This window comes from Lutzomyia longipalpis, chromosome 1 (genome assembly GCF_024334085.1).
Source record: "Lutzomyia longipalpis isolate SR_M1_2022 chromosome 1, ASM2433408v1".
NCBI classification, from domain to species: Eukaryota; Metazoa; Arthropoda; class Insecta; order Diptera; family Psychodidae; genus Lutzomyia; species Lutzomyia longipalpis.
Genome location: NC_074707.1, coordinates 37,465,417 through 37,481,815, shown reverse-complemented (window position 1 = coordinate 37,481,815; position 16,399 = coordinate 37,465,417). Strand labels below are relative to the sequence as shown.

Genomic DNA, 16,399 nt, shown 5'->3' with positions numbered 1-16,399 from the left:
ATTTAAAGAGAAAAGCGCCGGGTTCTCTCATTCTCTCGCGTCTCTGGTGGTAAACTACACGTTTGTTGGAGAGTCCAGAGAATCCACATAACTTCTCATGTAAAATAGAATAACACACCTAAATATTAAAAATAAATAAAATAAAATTACATAAAAGGACTTCCTCAATGACTCAAAGAATCAGGAAGGACGAAAAAGCGAAAATTTCAAAGTTGGGATTTCCTTTTAAAGAAAAACAATAAATGTAATTTTTTAAATTTATCGTATTATTTTATTTATTTACATGCACTTTATATACAGAAAATTTCTATCTTGATTTTATACTTTTCAAAAAAAATCTTATTTTTTTCTCTTAATTTTGCATGTTCTTCACAATTTCTTTTTATTTACAAAATGGCAAACTTTTTTCTTTCATTTTATTCATTGAAAAAAACTCGTCAATATAATTTTGAAAGTCTCCAATTTTCTGTATACACAATAAATTAATAATTTAGAAATCTTTTTTTTTTACAATTTTGGATATGTATTTTTTAATGTTTTTTTTTATACCGTGTCAGCAGAAATGTGCATTATAAAATTATTCGATTTTTTTTCTTTAAAAACATTATTTTCAGACCATAATTAGGTAGGTACTAATCATACTATTGCATGAAAATCAACAGAAACATCTTTTCCAACTTTTATTCATTTTGCTGATTTATTGAGGAAGGATTTTTAATAAAAAAAAAGATTTTTTAGATAATTTTAAAGTAAAATCATTTAAAAATTATCCAGACTTTGTCTTTAGGAGCTTTGAAAACATTTTTTAACCAAAACTGAATCTAAAAGCGGAGTATTTTGGAATATAGAGTCGATTTTGGTAAAAATCTCTTCTTTTCTTTTCTAAAAACTTAAAAGGTGTTGTAAGATTTTCACAGATGATGTTTTTAACCCGTTCTATTGTCGTTCTATAAAAGAAAAACAAAGAATTTGTTGTTCCAAGAATCAATCAAAAAGATTCAGTCAGAAAGATCTGTAAAGAGCCCTGAAAAAGTAATTTTTCTTTAAAAACCCGATTAAAAAAAACAAATAGGGGATGGTCACGTTATTTTGGAAACTCGAGGACTTTCAAGAGCAATTTTCAAGCCAATTTTGAAACCAAAACTTCGAAATTTGCTTGCACTCTTAAAAATGGCCAAATACCGATAAGAATTCAATTTAGAAAATAAATTTTTGTAATCAAAAAAAAAAATTTGAAATTTTCACATTTTGGCTCTTTTTTTCCTGTAGAATTTCCAAAATAACATGACCATCCCTCATTCTCAATTTTTTTAAAGATTTTTCCCAGAATACTAAAATCGAATCCGAATCTACCTTTATATCTCAAATATGACTCTTTTTGGTAATTATTGATCCGAAATGTCAGAATATGTTGAAAATTAATAGAAAAAAACCAACATAGGTATCCAAATAATTCTTTAAAAAAAATATTCAGAATAATACTCCTTTTAATGGTAAAATTTAAATATAAAAATCCTTCCTCCTTTTGTCCATGATTCTTCACTCATCTTTTGATTTTCTTTCACTTTTGCTTCATTTATTTTTTTATCTTGCATTTTGCAGATTTTTCTCGTCAATAAATTTAATTCTTTCACTGCCTCTTTTACTATTTTTCCTTTTTCTTAGTAATTTTCTTTTTTTAAAAATTAAAAGATTTTTTTTTTCATTAAATACTCTCTAATTCAATGTGTTATCATTATAGGTTTTATAGTTACATTCTTTTATCTATTTTTTATTTATTTTCTTTTCTTACAAATTTGTTTTCCATCTTTCCTTTTCCATACAAAATTTACCATTTTTTACATAAATAAGATTTAAGAAAAAAATAAGCTGCTTTCGTTTTTTTTTATTAAAAAAGTGAATCAAGGAATTATTTTTTTTTCTAATTTCTCTGCACAGCGCAATAGAAAATAAAAATAACTTTTTTTTATTCAAACAACAGCACGTAACAACATTAAAATTGCTAATTTATTCAAAATATATTTTTCACTCTTTTTCAGGACTTTCATCCTCTTCACGTGTTTTTTTTAATCTTGCTTATTTTCCCTAAAATATTAATTTTGTATTCACTTTTTTATTATTTTTCTTTTTAGTTTCTTGGTGAGAGTAGATTTTTTTTTGTTTAATTTTATTATTATATTTTTTGCTCATCATTCCTTCCTTTTATTATAGGTTTAATTTTTTTTGTTCTACTTTTAGTGTCGGAATGTTTACAAGAAAGAATTGATTTGTTTTTCTTACTAAATTGTACAGAGATATATTATTTTTTTTCTTTTTTTACTTTGATGGACAGATTTTTCTTGTTTTCTAAATAGAATTGTTTTTATTAAAAAAACATTTTCAAGATTCAGTTTGAAAATTTAAAAAAAAATACACAGAAAGGCTTTTAGGTTTGTTTGTTTTTTTGTTTTTTGCAAAAAAGCAGGTAAATATAAGAATAAATCACAGTTAAAATAAAAAGTAATTTTATAAAATAAACTTTTATATTGTAAATTGTAAAATTATTTTCTTCTTCTTTTTTTAATCTAAAGAGATACAATAAAAATAATCATTTATCTGTTGAATTTGTTCGCAAGTTTGTGGCTTTTTTTTGGAGGGGAAAATATCCTCAAAGTTTATAGAATCCACAGTTTTTTATGCCTCTTATGCAGGAAGATAAAAAAGAAATATTTCTTTTGCAGAAAGAAAAGCTAAAAAAAAAAAGTATTAAATATTGTAGGAATTCGATGCCAGTTCTTTTGCTTTAAAAACTCGCTAAAAGAGCTTGAAGAAAGTTTTTAAAAATAAATGAACAATTAATGTAAAAATTAAAATCTTAGAATTAGATTGAAAATTAAAATATTAAAACATTAAATTAAATATTTTCTCTTCTCACTTTCTCTCTCTCACTCCTCCATTCACCCTCAACGCGCATTTCTCTCTTTCTCTTCAGTAAACTTAGTTTTAATTACAAGATTTTTGTTATCTTTGGTGTGTGTAAAATTTTTTCTACTAATAATCTTTATGTTTTTTTTTTCATTAATTTTTTGGAGTTTTTTTTTTTAAATAGTATCCTATATAAATCAGTTTCACTTCACAAATCTTCCTCATTTTTTTTTTAATTTACTGCTCATTACATTTTTTTTTCATCCTGCTTCACTTTTCTTTTAACACGATTCTTTATTAATTTAAAACAAGTTTTTTTCTTCTTCATTTACTCACGCCACGTGTTGCTTCGCTATATGTATTGTATATAATTAGTATTCCAATTGCATGAGAATTTTATTCGTAGGCCCATTTTTTTTAAACTCCTCCTTGACGGAGTTTTTTCATTCAGATAGATGAAAATTCCTTTAAGGTTCCACTATTAAACCACCGTCCCCCCGGGAGGCGCAGTTGGACTCGAACTTGCATGTTGTGGGGCGTTCTGTTTGTAAAAAAGAAAGAATTTAAATGTTTTATTCGTTTTTCTTTACTCTCTTTTAGATTTTTCGTAAAATGAATCAATTTTTAGCTGTTTCTTTCAGACACAGCTTTTGTGTACCGAGCAAAATCGAAAGTCGTCAGATCGGGCTCAAACTTGGGATAAGCACGAATTAGGGTCCCCACATTCCATAAAACGTATGCGTCCGGAGTTCAGAGCTAAATTGCAAGAGAACGGTGATAGATAGAGACTTGCGGTAAACGGCAAAATTTAAATATCGACCGGAAGACATATATATAGGTTCCTACAAGGTGTTGTGAAGACGAAGTATATGATTAAAATGTTAAAAAGTTACAAGCCTTATATAGGTTCCCACAAAGTGTTGCGAAGACGAAGTATATGATTAAAATGTAAAAAAGGTACAGGCCTTATATAGGTTCCCACAAAGTGTTGCGAAAACGAAATATATGATTAAAATGTAAAAAAGTTACAAGCCTTATATAGGTTCCCACAAAGTGTTGCGAAGACGAAGTATATGATTAAAATGTAAAAAAGGTACAGGCCTTATATAGGTTCCCACAAAGTGTTGCGAAGACGAAGTATATGATTAAAATGTAAAAAAGGTACAGGCCTTATATAGGTTCCTACAAGGTGTTGTGAAGACGAAGTATATGATTAAAATGTAAAAAAGGTACAGGCCTTATATAGGTTCCCACAAAGTGTTGCGAAGACGAAGTATATGATTAAAATGTAAAAAAGGTACAGGCCTTATATAGGTTCCCACAAAGTGTTGCGAAGACGAAATGTATGATGAAAATGTAAAAAAGTTACAAGCCTTATATAGGTTCCCACAAAGTGTTGCGAAGACGAAGTATATGATTAAAATGTAAAAAAGTTACAAGCCTTATATAGGTTCTCACAAAGTGTTGCGAAGACGAAGTATATGATTAAAATGTAAAAAAGGTACAGGCCTTATATAGGTTCCCACAAAGTGTTGCGAAGACGAAGTATATGATTAAAATGTAAAAAAGTTACAAGCCTTATATAGGTTCTCACAAAGTGTTGCGAAGACGAAGTATATGATTAAAATGTAAAAAAGGTACAGGCCTTATATAGGTTCCCACAAAGTGTTGCGAAGACGAAATGTATGATGAAAATGTAAAAAAGTTACAAGCCTTATATAGGTTCCCACAAAGTGTTGCGAAGACGAAGTATATGATTAAAATGTAAAAAAGATACAGGCCTTATATAGGTTCCCACAAAGTGTTGCGAAGACGAAGTATATGATTAAAATGTAAAAAAGGTACAGGCCTTATATAGGTTCCCACAAAGTGTTGCGAAGACGAAGTATATGATTAAAATGTAAAAAAGTTACAGGCCTTATATAGGTTCCCACAAAGTATTGCGAAGACGAAGTAAGTATATGATTAAAATGTAAAAAAGGTACAGGCCTTATATAGGTTCCCACAAAGTGTTGCGAAGACGAAATATATGATTAAAATGTAAAAAAGTTACAAGCCTTATATAGGTTCTCACAAAGTGTTGCGAAGACGAAGTATATGATTAAAATGTAAAAAAGGTACAGGCCTTATATAAGTTCCCACAAAGTGTTGCGAAGACGAAGTATATGATTAAAATGTAAAAAAAAAATTACAAGCCTTATATAGGTTCCCACAAAGTACAGATTGGCCACCAATGAGAGAAGATAAGGAGAGTTGTGTTGTGGATGTAGTGATTTTTTGTTATTTCTTGACGTGGTTAATTTTGTCTATTACTTGCCCTGAGGAAGGACTTAAATATGTAGTCCGAAACGTTGGCCGGAAATAAAAATTAATTAGCCGAATGAGAGACCGAAAATCCGCCTTTTAATAAAAAATACATTTCGCCTACGGTCGTCCCTTACAAATTGGCCTTCTAAAGATTTCTTAGGGAATGACTTTTCAACTTTTCCCGACTTTGCGCGTATTTAAGTTAATCGCATTCTAGTTTGCTCTCACAAAATTGGTACACTGAAAGAAACACAGCTCTCGTAAGCTTGGTCAGCTTACCAGTACATTATCAAATAAAATTAAAGATTTAACTTGGAAGTTAAATGCAAAAATAACTCACCGAAAATCCTGGCCTTGCCCACGTGTAGATAATTCCATCCTGGCACGCCGTGAGGAAGCAATCCTCGCGAAAAATGAGCGCCGTCAGTCTTTCATGGGCAATTTTCTTGCACACAAGCGGCTCCAAGACGGGGCATTCGTCAAAACGCGGACACGCTGACGTCCCAATGAGCTTCATTGGATCATACGAACCCACATTGCTATTCCCACTGCTGGCATCCCCATCAGTTGTCCCATTGCCATTGGCAGCAACCGTTGTGGCTGTACGCTTCGTGGCATTGCTCGTGGTATCCCCGGGGCTGCTGGTGCTGTTGTTGTTGTGCAGAAAATGATGATTCCCCGATGATTTGGACAAACTAAAGGTTTTCTTGCTATGATGATGACTACCCCCGTGCTCTTTGGCCTTGTCACTCCCAAAGCCCAAATGCGAAAGTCTCTGTGTGAGTGTATTGAATGCTGAGATCCCATCTGAGGACTTTCCGCTGCTCCCGTTCTTCGCATCCGGCGAATCTGTGGCCTTCGACGCAACACTATTCCCCACACAATTCCCAATCACATTCGCACCCTTTGCACTCTTTGCACTCACGCTGTTCCAATGTTTACTACTATCACTATTCGTCGCCACTGGGGCACTATCGTTCGCCAGGGAGTTTGCATTCCTCCCGGCCGGCACTGTTCCACCAACACCACCCTTTCCGCTTGAAGATCGCGAATTATCCACATTGTCGCGTGATGCTCCACTTGAGATGGTCAGAGCGGCGCTTGCAGATGATACAGATGAGCCAGAAGCCGACGATGAGGCCCCTTTGTGCTCCACTTCACCATTCACGAGATTCTGCTGAGGATCGTGGGAACTAAGACGATGCCTAATGCCCACGGGTTGCCGTAGAACATCCTCTGTGATGTCCCACAGGCACAGCTGAGTATCCTGACTCACTGATCCCAATCTGAGAAGCAGAAAACAAACAAATTCAACAGTAGGAACAAAAACTTTTCAAAGATTCTCAATCAATACGAACCTATAACTCGTGGCCATCTTATCCGCTGCTGCGGAATCTCGCGCACTGGACGGTGGCCGTCGTCCGGATTGCGTCTCACTATCGTGACCGTCTGTGGTGTTGAAATTCCTAAAACCCCCGTCATTGATGGGATTCTCATCGTCTGAGAAATCCGGCCCATCCCAGTGGGAATAGGATGTGGTGTACGGGTCAAAGGCCACCACGGATACCCATGATCTATGCCCCTGTCCCCGTGCCACAACTCTCCTCTCCTGCATTGACCACACCGTCACGAGATCATCTTCCCCACCGACAACAATGTACTTCCCATCGGGGCTCCAGCACACACACAGGAAGCCCCCAAAGTACGATCGTGCAATCCCCAACAGTTCCATTGTGTCATAGTGGAAGACCCGCAAGAAGCCATCCTGGGACACAATGGCCAAATTACTGCCACACGGTGAGAAACTAAACTCATTTATACTTCCATTGTCTGTACCAAAGGACCACTTGTAGAGGGGATTGCGCGTTGACTTGGACTTGCACGTGTAGATGACAAAGCCCTCGCCCATTTTGAATTGCTGATAATTTGGGGCCGTCGGCGTACACGGGAGCTCCTCATTGTATAGGTAGAGATGCCCCGATGCATGGGCGGCTAGGAAGAGATTTGGTGACGATGGGAGCCACTTGAGGCACGTCACTTTTGTCTTATCAATTAGGCGCTGAAAAGAAAAAGAAAAATAATTTGGTCAAATTTTAAGTAATTTGGCTAATTTAATAAAATTTTATGTAATTTAATAATTTATTAACGCGTTAACTCGTGAAGAATATTATACTTAAAACGGTTGTCGCAAATTTACCTACTTGCGACTCAAAAAAAGACTACTTGTGACACAATCGCCTTATTCAGACTCAGCTTTTGCCTAATGTAGACTCAGTACTATCTCAGTACTATGTAGTATCTGTACTACAAAATACCTAATGTAGCCGCGAGTTTTAACTTAAGGGCAAATTAAAAAAAAATAAGACAGCGAATATTTATATTTTTTTGTAGAAAAAGTTTACCCAGCTGGCCTAGTTAATTTATGTTTTTACTTCCTATTTTTTTACATAAATATCTCACTAAAAAATAACGTAAAATAATATTTTGAAATCTGCAAAAGACTTTTTTGTTTTTAATAAAAAAAAATTAAGTCAATTTATAGCCTATTATTTGACCCTGTGTTTTCTAAGAAACCTAGAAGAGAAAGCTAGAAATCCCTATTTCAAGCTAATTTACTCAATAACTTTTAAATATTTCTTTGATTGTTCGACTAGAAAATCTATAAATAATCTATTTTGTAAATACAGTCACCTAGGGCATAAACCTATAATAATGTACTAAAATAATCTAAATCAATTTTAATTTTTAATCTAATCTTCAACAAGAAAAATTTAAGCAGATTTATATTCTAGTTTTATGTCCTTAAATGGTTAAGAAAGTTAGCCAGGAAAAATCCAGAACTACTTCATTTTGTAAAAGCCTAAATCCAGATTTCCAGAAATTCAAAAATCTAGAAAACCGAAACTAGAAATTCAGATTTTTAGCTATGTTGTTCTATATTTTAAAATATTACTCTGATTCTTTAGTCAGAAAATTTCTAAATTCTACGTTTCTGTTTTTAAAAAACAGCACAGGAATTTGGCTAGAAAAAAATCTAGAACTTCTGCTATTAGAATTGAAAATTCTGAATTAGGAATTTATTCTAGAAAACCAAACGGACTAATTCTTTTACCGGAAATTTTAAGAAAAAAATCAAAATTAAATAATAACAATAACAACTTATATTTTAATGCCTATTTTTTTAGACAAGCCGGGTTAGACTTTTACGACTACATGAACCTTTTATTATACAGCCCCTTAACGTATTAAAAAAACATCGAATTCATTGATAAAATTGAAAAATTAATTCTGCTTAATTCCTCCACACCTTTTCACTCCAGAAAATCAATTTTTAATTTGAATTATTGTGTATTTATGCTACAGCCAATGCATATTAAGCAGCATTTCATATCTTCTTCTATATAATAAAGAAAGGATTTCGTTCCTGTACAGCTATGCATTTCTACACCGTTTGTCCGATCGTGATGAAATTTGGTACAGAGACTACTGATACCAGGCGGTTTTTACCAACGGCATTCATTTTCCCCCCAGATCCCCCCTTCACATAGCCCTCATATAAAATTCATGCTTTTTTGACTACTTTTTGAATTCGGCGCCATAAATGTTGTGCGAAATTCACTTTTTCTCTTTGAAATATCTGTTGGAGGTTTTTGCGTGGCCCATCTATATAATAAAGAAAGGATTTCGTTCCTGTACAGCTATGCATTTCTACACCGTTTGTCCGATCGTGATGAAATTTGGTACAGAGACTACTGATACCAGGCGGTTTTTACCAACGGCATTCATTTTCCCCCCAGAGCCCCCCTTCACATAGCCCTCATATAAAATTCATGCTTTTTTGACTACTTTTTGAATTCGGCGCCATAAATGTTGTGCGAAATTCACTTTTTCTCTTTGAAATATCTGTTGGAGGTTTTTGCGTGGCCCATCTTCTCTATATAATAAAGAAAGGATTTCGTTCCTGTACAGCTATGCATTTCTACACCGTTTGTCCGATCGTGATGAAATTTGGTACAGAGACTACTGATACCAGGCAGTTTTTACCAACGAGTAAATATTTCATTAAATTTATTTCAATTCGTCACAAATTTCTTCTCTTCTAAAAATTTGCGCGAAGCGCAACAAATCCCCGCGAAGCGGGGCGAGGTAAATTGGAGCGAAGCGACAATTTACCTCGTCAATACATAATTTGTTTATTGTTGCGGATAAATCAAGAGTTTTACCAATAAACATTTTAAATTAATTTATTTGGGAGTTAATGGGAAATAAAAATGGGAAAAAAACGCTGCGGTTTATCAGTAGACAGCTTAAATTTATCTGCAAAGCCACCAAATTGTTCTTGTGGATTATTATTCTATTTTACACCAAACGATAAGACCTTCTTTCACATTAAAATTTGGCATGCAAATACGAAATAACGACGATGCCATGAGCCAGAAAAGAAGAGTTTTCTCATGAGAAATATATAGGCAACATTACAAATTCAAAAATAAAATTATGTACATTATTAAAAATTGCGTATATATGTAAATTCAACAATTATACAATAAAATGTTTCCCTGGTGGTGTTCCTTCTCTCTTCCTACATGTATAGTCGGAGCAGAACAATCATTACACATAAACTCCCTTGTGAATCATTTTAGTAAATAATTCCCCATAAAGTTTTTAATACAATGGGGGGCGCATCGTTAAAAGGCAAAATGAATAAAAATTATTTCGCAAAATCATCAAAAAATTATGAAATTTTATTAATTAACATTCCTGCATTGTGTCGGCGCAAAATTAATCAATTTTCCCCCAGCAAAGATTAATAAAGAATAAAATGTGAAGCAAAAAATCTCTCTCTCTGTGTGATAAAAAATAAATTCAAAATATTTCACTGCAAAGAAAGCAATTGAAACAGAGAGAAGAGAAAAGATAGAAAATTCTCTAATCTCAAATTAATCTGCGTGCCAAAAAAAAAAGATAAAACAATTTTTGTCTTCTATTTTTCTCCATTTTCGCGAATGTGCAGCACCAGTTGATTTTTTTTCAACCCACAAAGTGATAAAAGAATCTCTCTCTCTCTATCTCTAAAAAATTGGATTTCTTTCTCTTCTACTGCCTCCCACCACACATCGCGACCCCAGAATGCAATTTGTGTGGAAAATTCGAATCATTCGCAATTGTCTCTCACATTTGCCATGCCGAAAGGGATTTTTGTTGTTGTTGTTTTGTGTTTTTAATTAAAGCCAATTTGACTTTGTATGTTGCCAATTAATTGATCGAATACCCCACCGCATACACACACACAATTTTATTCTGGAACACAAAATTGGCTCAAAATTCCCTCATCAACAAATTCACATTCTCTCATCTCTAATTCACTTCTTTCACCCACCCCCTCCATACATTTCACGAGAGGGAGGATTGATGAGGAATTTCCTTTTTTTTTTCAACAACAAATTGAATTATTTCGCTAAAAACAAAATTCTTTTAAGTTCAATTAGCAATGATTCAATCTAGGACACCTGAGGACAGGGTGCTTCTGAAGAATAAAATTCTTTTTTTTTAATTTCATGTAAAATGTTTATTTAATTCTCTTTATTGCAGAAAAGAAATTTTCTTATTCTTTAAAATCTGATTTATTTTTTCTGTATTAAAAAAAAATTAAATAAATAAATTCTTACATAGGGTTAGTGGCAGAGCCCCCAGCCGTCAAAATATTAAGTTGCCAAGCCAATTTTCCAAGCCGCGGCTGCCGAAATCTTTCAAATATTTTAACTAACTTTTCTATGCTTTCTAAACACGATTTAAGTTTTAACGAAAATTTTATGAAACTTTATTTTTATAAATAAATAAAGAATAATTAATATATTACTAAAATGTGTGCAATATTAATTTTATTTTTTTGAGATTCCTTTGTGCTCAAATAAGACATTTTTGAACAATAAATCCAAACTTTAAAATGTTTAGTTTTTCATCCTTCCTGATCCTGTTAGTCTTAGAGCTCCCAGCCGCTGAAATTTCAAGTTGCCAAGCCAATTTTCCGAGCCAAATAAAATATTTTTTGCGAATTCTTTTGTAATCAAATAAGAAATTTTTGAACAAATTAATCAAATATTAATAACAGACGACAAATATAAATATTTTCAGTTTTTTGTCCTTTTTAATCCTGTTAGTGACAGAGAATTTCAAGTTCCGAAGCAAATTTTTCAAGCTTCCGCCGCCGAGGCTCTCGTCAAATCAAGCCACAGCAGCCAATACTATGTGCGACTGAGGGCTCTTATTGGGATCTTCTTTATTGCCTTCAAGTATGAAAATTTAATCTTGCAACATTTTCAAGGAAATCTTTCTTATCTTAATATATCTTCTTCTTCTCCTTTTTTCAGATTTAGAGTAAAATAAGTGTCCCATATTTGGCAACCTTACTCAATTAAATTCTATAAAATAAATTGACATTTTTGTGTGCAGTTTTCTTAAAAGTTTCCCTTTTTATGAACTTCTAAATTTAAATCTCTTCACCGTGGAAAATATCTTCTACACCCTGTACGTTTGCTTAGAGATTTATTTTAGAACCACATTCTTTTATGTATGTGCACTGGAAGGAAAAATTGCACAAGTGCGGAGGAAGAAAGAAGGTAATATTGAGTTACACATAAAAAAAAGTCTAGGTATTCAAGCTTCTCAGTTCTCTCTCTCGTGAATAAAGTGAGAAAATAATATTTTTATAACCCATCACCCCCACTCACCGCCTCCCCCTCCCTGATGGTGACACGGAAAGGAGATCATTGGGGTTTTTTTAGCACTCAATAGAAGCAATAAAATTGGTTTGATTTTTATATTTCGCGGTTTTTTCTTCGCACTCAATTAATTGGCATGGAAAGATCAATAAAAATGAGAGAAACAAAATTTGGCACCTTTGCAAGACAATAAATTTCTAGTTTTTTTTGCTTTGAGGAAATCCCAATGATTCATGCGAATCTCACGGTGGTGTGGAGAAAGTTTTCCACACACACAATCCCCATGAAGATAAATCGCACGTGTTTGAAAGGGGAGGGAGGATTTATTCAAAATACTCGCTGTGTGGAATTTCTTTTACTTCCTGAATTTTCCCACAATTTCCGGGGAAAATCCTCCGCACCAGGCCATCCCCACGCCTCCGGGAAGCCCTCAATTGATTTTTCCTGCCTTCTCAACTTCTCTGTGGTTTCTAACATTTTTCTTTTTCCTCTTTTTTCCCCACAAAGCTTCAGAAATGAATTCAAAATACACAAAAAAATTGCAATGAAAATGTGTGGGATTTCTTACCTCCTCATTGTATAATTTTCCAGGTTCTCTGCGACCAGGCTGGACGAGTTGTATTTGTCCAGTAGTGAAGCCCACAAGAAGGGGAGCACCTTCGCTGGTGGCATTAGTTGAATTGAAATCATGGCAACTCGGGTTGGTACCCTTGTAGAGTTTCTTATCAATTGGTTTACTCAGATCTGCCGTTTGCTGCAAATTGCCGAAAGAAAAACATGATCATTGAGATACTTTTAGACAATTTAGCGAACCTCACAGAAGTCTCATCATGAGAGTCACATTTTTAGACTTCTTTCGTGGTTTTTTCTTTTAGTTAAAACTTTGCAATTTTCTCAAGTGCCCCACAGAAGTTTTTCTTCACAATTTTAATGTTTTTTCTCTCTCGTTTTTTTTCCACAAAGACCATTCAGAAAGTTTTCTAGCTTTGAGTTGTAAATGAAATCTCTGGTTAAACCTCAAAAAAATAAAATCTACACAGTGTATGCATTCTAAATGCTGAAATAAAAACTCTGAAAAGCACGTTCAATAAATCCCATTCAATGGAATGCCATTGAGAAATTTTTACAACTTTTTTTTTCTTTTAATTTATTTTATTTAATATGTTTTCCCCTGGCTCTTGGGAGATAAATATTCCAATGCTTATATTTCGCAATAAGATTATAAAATATTATTTAATATTTCTTTTTAATGGAAAATATACGGGTGATAATTGTGTGTGAATTGTTAGTTGTCTCGTGCCTCATGAATATTTCTTCTGTGGAGTGTTTCCATTTATCGGAGCGAGCGTAGGGGGCGAAGGGAAAACACCTTTTCCCACGAGACGTAGGAATTGTAAATGAGCCCACCGCGCGCGCCAACGAAAATACCACCAACCCCTCAATTGTCTCGCCCTGTGCTGCAACCCTCTAATCGCATGGAATTCTCAATGTCAGCTTACTTTGAGTTATTTAAACACTTCCCTTCGCGGCCTTTTCTTCGCCACCAACAAACCCATATTTTAGGAACCTTTTTCAACGCTGAGACTTCCAAGTGTGTGAATGGACAATCATCAAAAACAAACCAAGAAAATGCAACGAGCAATGCACGGTCAGTTTCACAGGAAAATCATTTTGTAGGTATGGACAAAATTAGCTTTCTCATAAGCATTTGCCCCTTATATGATAATTATACTGAATGTTGGGGTACAGTGTAAGGTGAAATTTCTGTCCCAATGTCAATTTATTTAATTATATATTTTTTTTTATAAAAAGCTCTTTATAAAGTATTTAAAAAAAATATTAAGGAGATCTATTTAATAAAAATCTTGTATTGCTACTTTGTTTGATAAAAAGGAGACTGATGATGGATAAAAAATAAATCAAAACGTCGCTAATTATGACACAATGCGCACGTTTATTTATCCAAAATTCCACTGAATATGAAATAAGCAACAAAGATAAATTTTAGGAATAACATTATAATTATATTTGTGAATTTACTAAAGGGAGCATAAAACTGTTAAAAATCCATCTTTATGCTACTGAGGAAAATATCTTTATCAATTTAGGCGTAGTAAGAACATTTCATGAATTCAAAAGGTAAAAACCTTAACAGTGACATCATTTTTTTGTGTTTTTGACTAAATTTTTGTAATCTGCTCCTAACCAATCTCTGTGGAAATTGACAAGTTTCTTTCGAGATTTCCTTTTTTCTTTTATGATCCTCAAAAAGACATTTGTTTTTGATTGTTTTCTCGTTTTCTCCAGTTTCCTCAAATGAGGACAACAATAAACAAATAAAGTCAAAAATAAAGAAAATTCCTGTAAAATCATTGAAATTAAAGCCAAATTGTCTCTAGAAGAAAATAATTAAATATTTAAAAGAAAATAAAAAAATCATAAGAAAACAAATTTGTATGACAGAATTTTAGGGCTATAAAGAAAACCGTTAAAAAAGTTTAAAGACCTCAATTTACGAGTTTGATTAAAATAAAATTGCAAAGAAATAGAAGAATGGGAGATTTTTAATTAAACCGCTGATTGATCAATATATTTGTTACCTGAAAGGACTGAAAGACAGGATCAGAATGAGAATTAATATTATAAAATTTAAATCTTTTTATTGTCTTAAATTTTCTTTATCTGTGATTTTTTTTTCATAATTTTAATAATTTAACAAAAATTCTGAAGCAAAAGAACATTTTTAAGGATTTTTATCTCCCTTAATATTTTTTCAGCAATTTCTTCAACTACAAAATTTTTTAAATAAAGAAATAAAACAAAATGATAAATGAGTTGGGACATTTATTTTATCTCCCACTGTGCATTTCCTATTGACATTTTCAATAAAAATCCCCAAAATTTACCTCACCAGCAGGCATTATGCAACGCAATTTAGTAGGAAATTTGACCAAATTAGCAACAATAAATTAATCTTAATGTTTTCTTTTGCACAAAGTTACAACAGAAATCCCTACAAGCTCAATTAAGTGCTGAAATTTATTACGCTGTGTGCCTCATAAAAGAATTTGCAAGTAGATTATTTCCTTTCTCCCCATTAAAACTCCCGAAAGAAAGCTCGCAGCTACAAAGCAAACTAACTGATAAGGCTGGCAAGTGATAAGTTTTGGAGTCTCTTTTTAGCTCCTTCTTTGTATTTCTGGGCTTCCGGGAGTTCGTTTTATGCCCTTGACTCAATTAAATTCATTTTTATTTAGGTCTTGTTTTGGGAGGAATCTCTGACCAGCAGGTGCATTGGGTATCAGAGATGGGAGTATAGGGAGTATCTTGGGGCACAGAATAAGCTTGAGAGGAGCTTAGAGAGAGAGCTCCAAGGGCAAAAGATGAGCGTGATGCGCGGAAATGGTCATCACATTGCTTGCACCCATTATCGCTGCATTGTGAGCCAATTGCTGATCCGGATGTGCCAATAAACGTATCGCGAATCTCGTGGGACTGTGCTTGTGTACACAAGAGCGGCTCCGGGTTATGTAATGTCAAGTGATTCAGTGGGGGAGGACGTACAGGTAAGCGGGTGGATGGATGCTTGCGGAGATTTATTACCTTCTTGACGCCACGGTAGGCGTACACGAAGAGCTCCTTGCCAAAGTTGTAGCATATCCGGTCACCGCCGGTGGTGGCCAGTGCATAGCCAGACGCATCCTGACCGTTGGTGGTGCCGATGGAGGCGGCTGGCTGCGTTGCTGCCTGGAGGGGCGGTGAGGCCGTCTGCTGGGGCGCTGTATGACTCGGCAGCGACACAATGGACACCCGGACCTGCGGGGAGCTCTGGTTGTTGGTGTAGCCGACACGATTTGGCCGCGAGTACTCGGAGAGCGTCATCAACCGATAGGTGCCCTCCCTCGTGACAAATTGTGTCTTTAAATCATCCTTCCCATTCTGATCGAGTTGCACAGCCATTGTGACACTCTACTCCCCACGTCACTGGGTACACGCATCAAGGGGGCACCCTGGGCCAGAGATCCACCTGCACACAACCCGGGGGATCCTCCAGCCACGCACAGAAAGACGAGGGAGGTTGAAAAATGGGCAGATTCGCACGACACACACAGTTTTTTCCCTTTTCTCTGCACTCTCGCGCAAACACTATTTACACCCCACGGAGGCACAGGGGACCCCAACTAGGCATCACTGCGTACAGCAGCACCGGGCATTGTGCACTCGTGACCCGAAAGAGCACTGCAAATCGCACAAAATCCCTTGAAATGCACAAAATTTAAATTAGTCAAAATCCGCTGAATTGTTGGGACGGGTGACTCGTGACGTCAATCTGTCATTTGAGAAATTTTCTCAGCTGTCACCTCCTGTCACTTATAATCACCATTTTTGCGCGTCGCTCAGCTGTTATACAAATGCTGTGTGTAATTTCATGTAATAAAATGAAAACCTCTTAAGAATTCTTCTAA

The 16,399-nt window shown here is 34.4% G+C and overlaps 1 protein-coding gene across 1 annotated transcript; it reads right to left on the bottom strand.

Moving 5' to 3' along the window:
• Positions 1–245: 245 nt before the first annotated feature.
• Positions 246–16,287, bottom strand: LOC129787165 (WD repeat-containing protein 20). The gene is made up of 5 exons (XM_055822521.1): positions 15,537–16,287; positions 12,502–12,687; positions 6,570–7,270; positions 5,552–6,497; positions 246–3,445 (listed from the first exon to the last, which is right to left on the bottom strand). The coding sequence occupies exons 1-5, from the start codon at positions 15,891–15,893 to the stop codon at positions 3,386–3,388; spliced, it is 2,250 nt and encodes a 749-aa protein (XP_055678496.1). The 5' UTR covers positions 15,894–16,287; the 3' UTR covers positions 246–3,385.
• Positions 16,288–16,399: the final 112 nt, after the last annotated feature.